This window comes from Dermacentor variabilis, chromosome 1 (genome assembly GCF_050947875.1).
Source record: "Dermacentor variabilis isolate Ectoservices chromosome 1, ASM5094787v1, whole genome shotgun sequence".
In the NCBI taxonomy this organism is placed as follows: Eukaryota; Metazoa; Arthropoda; class Arachnida; order Ixodida; family Ixodidae; genus Dermacentor; species Dermacentor variabilis.
Window position 1 is genome coordinate 209,839,874 of NC_134568.1, and position 11,731 is coordinate 209,851,604.

Genomic DNA, 11,731 nt, shown 5'->3' on the forward strand with positions numbered 1-11,731 from the left:
ACTTAAGGCACGACATGGCAATTCCGTTTTTTACTAATTTAGAATGCTTGGATTGAAAGTTTAGCAACGGCTTCGAAGATCTTGGGGAGTACTGCCAACAAACATGATTTTGTTCGAAGATCAAGGAAATGTCAAGAAACTGAATTACGCGTCGCTGAGGAAATTCCTTGGTAAACTTTAATCCTCCCCCATAAATTTTAAATTGCTCACTTACTGAGGTAGCAGCGGAATCGAATTCTTCCCTATTACAGAAAATTAGGTAATCATCAACGTAACGAAATATCTTGATAACACTGTCACCTAAGGCTTTCTCTAAGCAGTTGTCAACCTTACTCAGGTAAATGTTGCTTAGAATAGGGGCAACCTTTGAGCCAATATAAATGCCTGATTTCTGCAGAAAAACGCCATCTCTCCACCCAATCAGCGTCGACTTCAAGTACATTGAAAGAATTTCTAGAAAAGCTCCCGTGGAAACACTGCATCTGTCAATAAAAGCCGACTCTTGCACTTGTTCTTTAATGCACTCATTTACGGAATTTAGCAACCCGTCATGCGGCAAGGAATAACACAGGTCTTTGATATCCATACTAAAAGCAGTACAATCACCAGGATTTTCCTCTCTCAAATACTGAACTAGTGCCTGAGAATTACGCAGGTAAAAGGGGTCTGAAAAAACTAGAGAAGCTAGGCATTTCTGAAGGTAACTCTTGTGTCCTGTCTGCACGCCTCACTTCTATTTTGCATAACAACCACATTTCTCTCCCCGTTAGCCCATTCACTGTGCTTTTGTTGAAGTTTTTAAGGACATGCGAATTGTTCGACCGCCTTTGAATGTCGTTGCGCGTAGTATCGCGTTACTGTGTGAATTTTCTGATTTCCAATTTTTTTCCCTCTTCTTCTTCTTTCTCCTTTTATTCCCTTTACCCCTTTTCCCAGCACAGGGTAGCCAGCCGGTACTTACACTGGCTAACCTCCCTGTATTTCCTCCCATTTGTCTCCTCCTCCTCCTCTTTTCTTCGCGCAAATAAATCAAATCATCATGACAAGCAACATAGGCGACCGTATCCGCTCATCCAGATGTCGCAGCTCTCTCTTTGATTAGATCTAAGCGCAGGCTAGCCAGTGTCTTTGATTTAGCAGGCCGACGGGCGAGCCGCTGTCAGCTTGGAAATGCACTGATTACCTAAAAGTTACATGAATGACTTTTTGCGAGCTTTATAAGGGAAGCTCCAGACGAATAAAAAATGGCCGAGAGCGCATATATGACAGAAAGTATTAGGTAATGCAGTCTACCAGTACCAGGCTGATACTTAAAGGATAGAAAAGGGACTCGAGAAAGAAAGACAACTACCCCGCAACAAGCCGTGGAACGGAGAACAATAAGTGTAAAATTAATTGCAACAGGAAGACGGCAATATGGATTGGAGAGCAAACACGCCTTGCCGATATTAGTTGTAAATAAAATGAACAAAGCTGTTCAGGTCATGCGACGCGTGCAGCAGATAACCGGTGGTCTGTTAGTATTTAGAGTAGCAAAATGGGTGCCACGGGGAGGGAAACAGTCTTAGACGGCAGAAGATTAGACGATATAGACAAGATTAAGAAATTTGCCGTCGTAGGATGCAGTCGGCTGACGCAAAACAAGGATAATTGAAGATTACTAGGAGAGACCTTCGTAATGTTATAGAGGCTGGCATATTTGTAGCGCATGTAAATAAAGACAGGATGATGATCATAATGACGAGCGCCGAGTATTTTCCGAGTCGAAAGAGATAAGAGCGAACCTTCGACCACAAATGTCTTGAGGCGAACTCGCGCTAAATAATATCACAAAATAAGACAGCCTCTAATAATGATAGCCCTAAAGCATAAATGTGTACATATGCTGTAAGCCAGTTGTAACTGAAATATCATTACTGAATTGGCTGATGGTTGCATTAATTTGTCGAGAAAGTTGAGCCCAATTTACCCTATAATTATAAGCTGCAAAGACGGAATAGCGCCATGCCCCACGGACCCCCCAATTATATCAAAAACTTTGTTCAGAATTTAAAAAGGATAGCCTATATATATATATATATATATATATATATATATATATATATATATATATATAGATGATGATGATGATCGAAATACAGCCGCCGGGCCCGTGCGCTGTAAAATTTTTTCGTCATTAACGTATAAAGTTAACAAGAGCTTTTATTATTATTATTATTATTATTATTATTATTATTATTATTATTATTATTATTATTATTATTATTATTATTATTATTATTACAAGTGGAGGGTTTAGTAAGAATTCACTTTCCTTTTTACTTACGCGGCGCTTACTGCTGCCTGTAACCAATTTCCAAGCGCACCAACGCATATCCACGAGTGCGAACATGCGCTTCCCACACGCACTGTCTCACGCACGCACTTAATCACGAAAAGAGTGTAACACAAAATATTTGGTTATTTCAACGAAATCATGCCTATGATGTCTCGGTTCTTCTTTAGCTGCTATACGCGTGATAACCGGCCTCTAATTGTAGCACTATTACCGCGGTATACTGAACGGCATCGAGTCGGCTCACTGACGCTTCTTTCGAAGCGGATTTCGATGCAAAACTTGTGTAAGTGATCGTCGCTTACAGGAAGTTATTTCGCATTTAAAGAAAGAAAGAAAAAAGCAAGGAGGCGAGGAGAAATCAACGATCGGAAGGGGGGAAAGAGAGCAGCCTCCGCAATTAGCAATAATTACGCTTCTTACGTGAAGCCTTACCATGACGAGCTCGAACGCCGTGGCCGGTACTGAGACACGCGATGGAGGCAGCAGCCTATAGCGCGCCGCTGCACCGGCGCCGCGCACGCACGTAGCGCGCGTGTTCGCTCTTCGCCGCAGTCGCTGCGGCCACCGTGGGCGCGGACAGTCGAACGAGCGGCCTCGACAGCACCAGGAAATCGGCGTAGCCGCCGCTCTAATTGCGATAACGCGCGCAGTCAATAAGATACACCGAATTAGGCGCGCGTGTGGCGCTCGTACATGAAGGGACCGTTGTCACCTGCACTGACGGACTGTGGAAACGCTTGGGACCAGGGCTGGCGCTCGCCTGCGTATTTAGGTCAGCACGTATCGTACGCTCCAAATCTTGTAGCGGAAAGCAGAAATCGCCGCTGCAGTCCTTCGAATTGGCGCGACGGTCGTAAAAGAGACGAAATTTAATCCCGTTTTGACGGCGGTCTGCATGTTCTGCGCCCCATTTGGAAGCTACGTATACCGCTAAGCATGCATCAACCGCTGCGCGGGTAAGTGTCTCTCCAATAATAATAATAATAATAATAATAATAATAATAATAATAATAATAATAATAATAATAATAATAATAATAATAATAATAATAATAATAATAATAATAATAATAATAATCAAAGGTGTCTATTGAAGTGCCCGGGAACAGCCTCGAGGGCCTTGGCGTTGGCGCACTCGGCAAAACAATGCACATGCAGGAAGGACAATGCAAGCTCACTCACACGTACGCACGCGCGCACACATAAAGAAACTAATGATAATTTCGCGAATACAGATATTAAAAAAGTAAAATGTGTACACGAAGAGAATACAAAGCAAAGGTGGAGGAACAGAAGAAAGGATTACAGAATGACGGAACCCACAACAGATATGGCTTTTTATTTGTTATTGAAATACCTCTGCAACTCCTTTCAGGAAAATATTAAAATTAGGCATGAAGATATCCAGGCATTCTGAATGGGCGTTATATGTCTCCTGCACTCTAGGTAGAGGATCACAAAAACCTGGAGGCTGAAAGGCGCGCTGTTTGCTTGTGCCTTTCTGCGGAATGTAAAACCACACATAGAAAGCAAGTGCGAGCAGCAGATTTTTCTATGTATTAATTTGTGAAGGAAAAGAACATCCGATTTATTGCGTGTACAGGTGAAGGTAGTTAACGTGAGTGTCTATGTTAGCTCTATGGAGATGCATGGAGGGCTTTTGACAGAATCGATGTTTACATATAGATGTGAACTTTTTTTGCACATTTTCGAGACATTCACAATTTGACCTACTAGTGCCGCCCCAAACCACGGAGGCGTACTCAAGAACTGGAAGGCATACACGCTTAAGTAAAGTTACAGATGGCCTAGGTTGTTTGAAGTCTCTCGTCACCCGACATACTGTGCCGAGCATTCGAAGTGCACGTTGCCTAACAACAACAACAACAACAACAACAACAACAACAACAACAACAACAACAACAACAACAACAACAACAACAACAACAACAACAATAATAATAATAATAATAATAATAATAATAATAATAATAATAATAATGTTATTCACGAAAAACAGACACATAAGGTTGTCCTCACGACAGGTTAAGGTGGGTAAGCTTTGAAAGGTGGTATGGAAGAATTTGTATCAGAGGAGTCATGAACACGGTTGCGCTTTTTCATTTTTTATGTGTTATCTGTTAAATTTGGGCTATTTATAAAGCACAAAATTGAAATAAAAAGTACGTATTTCAGTTTTTGCTATATTTATGATTTTTCATAAATGTATCTTTTTTGTCATAACTATTAGCCGCAGAGCTTTGAAACTTTGCATAAATAAGGACAATGGCATGCTATGCAAGTGGAACTAGAACTATGTCGATACGTAAAAGCTATATGGGAATTTGTTTTCTGTTTTCACAGAGTACAACTGCCACTATGACAAGGTTTTTATTTGTTTTCTAAACTGCCATTAGCTTGTGGGTATTTGTTGTACGAGACACTAATTGACATATTCGCAATATTTAGCTGACATACGGCCAGCAGTGTGACATACGGGCAGCAAGGACGTACCGTACTTCTGAAAGAGGTCCTTCACATACGCAACCTACTGTCCGAAATGTGCGCACCACCAAACAAAAGAGGAGCGTGCGAGAACTACAGACTTTCCTAATGACTGTAAAATACACTACATAGAAAAGAAAGACGCTAAACCAAAACAGGAGCTTCTGTCAAACACAAGTTGTTTTTGTGGTATGAAAACTTCCTACGAAATTGAGACTCGACAACGGGGCATGCCCACTTTCCGCTCGACGCGACAACTAAAACGAAGTGTTTCAGAAGTGGTTTATAGCCGAGCGTTATATATTTGAAAGCTAAAAAAATGCGCTATCAAAAGAACACAAAATAAAAAAAAGATCGATATTTCGGACCGCACAAAGTCTCAACCCCACTTTAACAGTGAAGCCGCAAGGTATTTTCAATCGAATTAGAGTTGCGCACCAATTGTTCTCGAGCTACACGTGCGAAGGCCACAAACACCGACCTCATTGTGACCATTGAAGAATGTTCCTGCATAGCATATATACGTAGATTTTTTTTTTTTTACTCTATTCTGCCGAGCCTTTCTCGATGTCCGTAAATCGGTTCCTCCAGTACAAGACAAGTTGTGTTCGCGGATGTTGTGCTTGATGAATCCCGCTGACGTCGCTGCCACACCGCGACATTAAGGGAAAGAAACATTTGCGTGACTGCACCGGAATTTTTAACGCACGTTACCAGCCTCTGAGCGAGACGAATCAGGGAAACCAAGAGCTTAGTTTTTTTTTCTTTATTATGAAAAGCCAATGTCGCTATTATGAAATTATGTCGCTCTAGGCAAGTCTTAAGTCGCCAAATCATATACGGCGAAACCACCTATACTAGCTATAGGTAAGCTCGGCTTCCGGCCAAATGGCGTTCTTTAACGAGCACCGACAGAAAACGGCCCGACCTTGTTCACACTTAACCAACAGTATCTGCGAAAGTATATACATGCAGGCTACTGCGTTCAGTTGTCAGGGCCGTCGCCCGAGCAGGCATTCTGAAGATCTTGATAGTTAAGATGACCTGTCCTTTTTTGTTTCAGAACTCTAGAGCTCTACACAGCTCCATAATAGAACTAAGCAGCACGATACGACAAGGACAGAAGAACAAAAACCAGATAGACGTGCAATATCTTATTTCGTTGTTTTTTTTTTCCTGCAGTGCTGTGCTGCTTGGTACAGTCAAGATGGTAGATGTGATCGTACATGTGCGCCAACAAACATCCCAAGGGACGTTAAAGTTCGCGTTTTCCGGCAACTGCTTCACGTACATCTCGTGTCTGCTACTGTTTATACTGTTAGACCCACGTTTGGGCACTTTTACGGAAGACCAGTGAGCAGAGAACTTTCCTTTCACCTGAATAGTTCAGTGTCAGAACAAAAGAAGACCAAAAATTTCACCGACGATTACGATACTCCCTAAAGCGAAATTTGAGCGCAGCTGCATACATGTTTTCATTTCGCGATATATTGGCTGGCGCAGACAATCTGTCTCCAGCGGCACGTATCCAAACGGAGCGAAGCGGGGCGCGATCGGCTCGCTAATCGGGAGATCGCGAGAGGCAGCGCGTGGGTGACGCGTGGGCGCGATACACAGCAGCCGCCGCAGACAACCTCCGCTCACGCAGCGCTTTGTTTCTCCATACAGACGACGCGCGCTACTCTGGCGCCATCTCGTAGCCATCGTCGCCACAAAGCCCCCTCGCGCGTCGCACTACGCTTTTCTTCTGAAGCTTTCGCCATACCCTCCTCCTCCGCTTTGCCTCCTCGCGCTCTCTTCGCTATCACCGCTTTTTTCATCCCCCGCTACCCTCCGCGTTCGCTCTCGTCTTTCGCTGTGCTCTTTCACTCGGTTACGAGTTAGGACGCCGACGCTCGCCGCAGGAACGGGCGCCTAAGAGCTGCGGGCTAAAAAAGACGCCCTTGAAATTGCGTGAATGTAGTGCCAGCGAATTGGGTTGCGATAATTTTTATAGGTGCAAAAGTGTTTTCTCCGTATCTTCTGAAGCAGGGGCGACAAGTCTGAGCGCATTAAACAAGTGCGCCATGATTGCCTGTACACTGAATATGATTGCCTGACAAACATATTACAAAAAAATAGGAATGTGCCATATATTTATGAAGAGCGTCCACAGACGGCCACCGGACCGATGGGTGCCTAACTAAATGTATTAACACCCTTCTCATCTACGCAGTGATAATATTTAACTTTTTCGGAATTAAAAAAAAAATTGTCTGTGGCCGATGGCATCATTCTTGTCCTTGAGCTGGATTATTCAAATAGGCGGACATTACTAGCACGATAAATCGAAACACATATTCAACTAATTAAAAAAAGGTAGCTATTTACTTTCTTAATTAATTAATTTTCGGCATATATTGCAGCATACGAGTTGTAGCCGTTTGCAAGACGTGTTCTCTTGAAATGAATCTCCCGGATGACTCCAGTTTCCAGATATTATTTTCCGAAGTGTGGCGGGATATACATTAGCGTTCCAGTTAGTCTTGTGCTTCAATGCATAAAAGAGCGTTTTGCTAAAGGAGTGAGAAAAACAGTGCATTTTTACGGTGGGTTTGATGGCGCATATCTCCAAACTGGCATCATTCTGGAAATTCAATCGAAGTGGATACGCCTCGCAAACTCACCGACTACAATTCGCAAATTACAATAAGTGCAGTCAATTCATTAATTCAGACGTTAATCAGTTATTTTTAATTAGACTAATATGTGTTTCGATTGCTAGTGGAAGTGATGTCCGCCTCTCTGTATAATCCAGCTCAAGGAGGCTATCTGCAACAGGTTATAGTTCTAAAAAAATCCTGAAATCCTAAAGTTGACTACACCGTATAGTGTATCGCGAACTAATTGTTGCGGTGTAAGCCATTTGCTACCTTCGTACCGATTGGTCCTACGTAATTGATGTGGTGATGACTCGAACATATTTAGCTTGGAAACAATTGTATCTGATAAGGGCGGAAACAACAATGATAAATTTTGCCAATATTGCAAGCTTAGACCAGCAACCTGACAAACAAACACTTGACAGTTTTTTAATAAGCACTACAATTTTCAGGAGTATAGAAAATATGTGTGCTTCCTGATATTTTCTTTATTTTATTTTGACACATAGGCGAGTGTTTCTAGCATTAACAGCGGTATCTTATGTTGATGGGTACTTAAAGGGACACCAGCGATAAACATTAGAAGAAAATAAACTTTAATGAAAAAACATTAAGTTAAGCTGAATCTGTCTCGATATCAGTGCGGTTGACGTGCAGACCACGGCGTGCGCAAACACGCAGTAAAATCGCCGTAATATCCCACTTGTGAATATAATAAGAAACTCCGGTTGTTCCACTAGGGCACTGAGTGTACCAGGTGTTTATTTTTATGCGGAACGTATTTTTTAAAATGAAACTGTCTTATCTAGGCTCCTGCCGTTACTGCATTTAGGCTACGTGGCTAGGCGGACATTAGCAGGAAGAAAATTTTCATCAGTAATCTTGCTAATGAATAAAAACATGCCAATTAAATTTTAATTAAGCGCTTTACGACACATGTATGACTAGCACCACTTTCAAGACATCCGGCCGCAAAGCTGATAAAAAAATGCAGCGGCGTTCCCGTTAAAAGCGTCCCGAACCGTTCGAAGCATGCTCTTATGCAACTGTCAGCTGGAACGCCCTATTACGTATTTCGTAGCAGACTTTAAGGTCATATATTTCAAAAGTTGTACTATAGGATTTCTGCTAATTTCGCAATTACAACAAGTGCCCAAAGTTCAATAATTAAGAAGTTAATTACCGATCGATTTTTTTTCTTGCTGATAATGTCCGCCTAGCCTCGTAGCCTTCATCGAAAACGGCAGAAATTTTGATAGGACAGTGTCTTTAAAGAAAGAAGTATTCCGCATGAAATAAACCCCTGGTAGATTTTTCCTATTTTGTATTCTCTTCAAAAACTACAGCAAACACGGCAGTAGTGTTGCACTCGCATTTCACGGAACACGTTAAATTCTCAAATAGGAATGCGCAAGAGTTCAGTCGATTTAGTTACTTATGGACGTATTTATGCTTACACCGATTCCAAACGCCGCAGGAAGTGGGCCCCATGCATGCCACTCATGCAGCGCAACTCATGCAACCTAGAGTGTAAACACTTCGCTCATGTAATAGTATTACACACAAAATAAATCAATAAAAATAAATAAGTAAATGGGGTCGTTATAGAGGGCTGGTATATACGACCGGTGGTTTCAGCGTTGAGATGTCAACAAAGGTGATTCATAACAGTATTTCACTGTCATCCACGCTCGAGCCATACAAGAAATAAAGAAAAGAGAAAGCGATGGCGAGCGAGTGTTCTAAGCGATCGCCATCAGTAAATACAAAATGTCTTATGAAACTACATAACGACAGAAATCGGAATAAAAGCGTTGTAAACGGGCAAAACGACAGAGAGATAATGATTACGACCACTGTGAAAAACAACGAATAGAATCCACAAATAAATAGCTTTTTGGTGTGTAGGTTCATGAATTTTGTTGGTTATTCTATCTTTTATATTGAGAGAAAAAGCACAATCTTACGGCACATTATCCGCGTGCTCTCGCAAACAACTCACCATCATTTCGAGCAGTGAATCCCGCGAACTTAGCATTTGTCCTCGTTGAAGGAATTTCTTTCAGCATACCGCTATAAAAACGTCACTACGAGAATACAGCGAAAACAATATTAGCGACTCAATGGTACAAAATACCGTATACATCAGAAGGTAATATCCGAGGAGGACCAAACAGTGTAGAACATACAGAAATAACGTAAAATAGAAGCTACATTTAATTGCCATTACGAACAATACGTGGCGCCTTTCGTACAGTTTTGATTACGTACTTACACCAGCTAAGCAAGGCCACGGGGGGGGGGGGGGGTAGCGAATGAAAACTGGCGAGTACATGAGTGCCTGTGCGGTGTTGGCACAGGCGCTCATCTCAGCCACGGGCCTGTGTGTAAACTGAATCACGACTATGAACTGTGGGCAAACCCAACTTGCCGGCACACTCACGCACAGTATACACCTGCGGCGAAAAACGGTGGCATTGGAGGTATTACACCTTTCGAATGTGTTCAAGGGCCGAAGCAAGGTTCGACATCGTACCGTACGTGAGAAACACGTAGTGGTGGAACTGAGCTCACGAAGCTGAATTGAGCTAGGCACAAGGGGCTCCAGCACGCGGCTGACTCCAGCCATGGGCTTACACCACTTACACTCCGCGGCACACGTACGTCGCCAACGCCTGCAAGTTCTCGAATGAAAGCACAGCTGTAGAAGTAGCAGATGCGCGGCCACTAAGTTTCTTTCCCTATGGAGCGCTTCCGCTTTCTTCGTGCACCGGTACACGCGGCGCCGAGTGTCAACAGAGGCTCGGCGCGGACTCACCAGCAGGCGGCCGGCGGCGCCCATCGTGTCCAGGCGCGACTATAGTCACCTTGCGGCTGGGCCTCGGCAGCGCGTTCTGTCGGCCGCCGCCGCTAGCGAGGCGAGTTTGTGGCATTTATACGCGGCCAACACCCAGGCGGTTCTCCTTGGATCAGCGCACTTATCACACGCCAAAGAGCGCCAGCGTTGGCGGATACGGTGGGGCGCGAGAAAGGGGGAAATTCACCCGGCTGACAAGATCCTGCATGGCTAATGAGCGCGCGCGGACAATGGGGAGCACAGCCAACCGGGACATCTTCGGTGGCGCCGCGAACTGCACGCGCACGACGAACGGATTTGCAGCCACACTTCAGACGCGCTTGCACACATCCACTGGTGTCCGTATTTATGTAGGCACCCTGTAGACAAGCGCGGAAATTAGGCGACGCTCGCGCCGGTAAATGTGACCGACTTCGGAATCGGAAGTGCAGCGTGCAGCAGCGCGCGGTGCGGTGCCCAGGCAGCGTTGCCAGCTCGAGTGGAGCGAGGAGCGCGAAATTTGCTCATTTCGAGCCGCCGTGCGGCTTCTAAGCCCACAACGTACCGTATTACTGTGGGCCCTCGAGCTGCAGGCTGCTATAAGCTGGTACGCGCCTAGGTACCACAATTACTGCATGCGTGAATTCGCCTGGTACCAATTGGAATAAGTTATGCATTCCATTCATCACCACGTTCGGGTGAAGCTTTGTAGGGACATAACACAGAAACCAACAGCGTGACACACTTGGATTCAGACAGCCGCTTGGGAACGCGCCGATGGCCGTGATGAATGTTGCTATGGATGTTTCGCGTGACAATGAGAAAAAAAAAGTGTTACCCTTACACAAGGGCTCTAAACAAAGGCTGCATGTAAATGATAAGCGCGAAAAGACGTCACGGAAAAAAACTTCATTGGGCGTTTCTGGGTGCACATTGACTTTTCTAATATAAACCCGTGCTGCTGACATTGTACGCACAATGTCGGATAAATATTTCATTTGATTCGAACTGATGTCCTAAAAAGAATATGTTAACTACACCAAATGCACCTAAAAAATAGTCTGAATAAGTCAAGATGAATAGAAACCATATTCAGTTCTTCTCCCCATTAACCTATGATATATTACTTTCTTTTTCATAGGCGGAAAGATTTCATATCCCGGGGGGGGGGGGGCGACCAGCTTTTTCCGAACCCCACCCATATACATATGTAAAACCTTTAATAACTGTTGCACTTGAAGAAACTTCGAGTGACCTCGAAGACTTGTTCACTGAAGTGACGGCCTTACATGAGTATTTACAGGACCTCATAGCAGGTGACAGTTCGATTTCACCGCCCGAGTCCCCTCGCGCCACCAAGAGACTGGCGTCTCTCGGACGAGCCATGAAACAAGCGGATACGGTTAAACA

At 43.9% G+C, this 11,731-nt stretch overlaps 1 protein-coding gene across 1 annotated transcript in view; it reads right to left on the minus strand.

Annotated features, from left to right (window-relative positions):
• Positions 1-10,740, minus strand: part of LOC142572857 (uncharacterized) — a 35,673-nt gene extending 24,933 nt beyond the window's left edge. Inside the window, exon 1 of the mRNA XM_075682265.1 lies at positions 10,304-10,740. Coding sequence (XP_075538380.1) covers positions 10,304-10,327 — 24 coding nt within the window. The 5' untranslated portion in view covers positions 10,328-10,740. The remainder of the gene's footprint in view (positions 1-10,303) is intronic.
• Between the last annotated feature and the right edge of the window lie 991 nt (positions 10,741-11,731).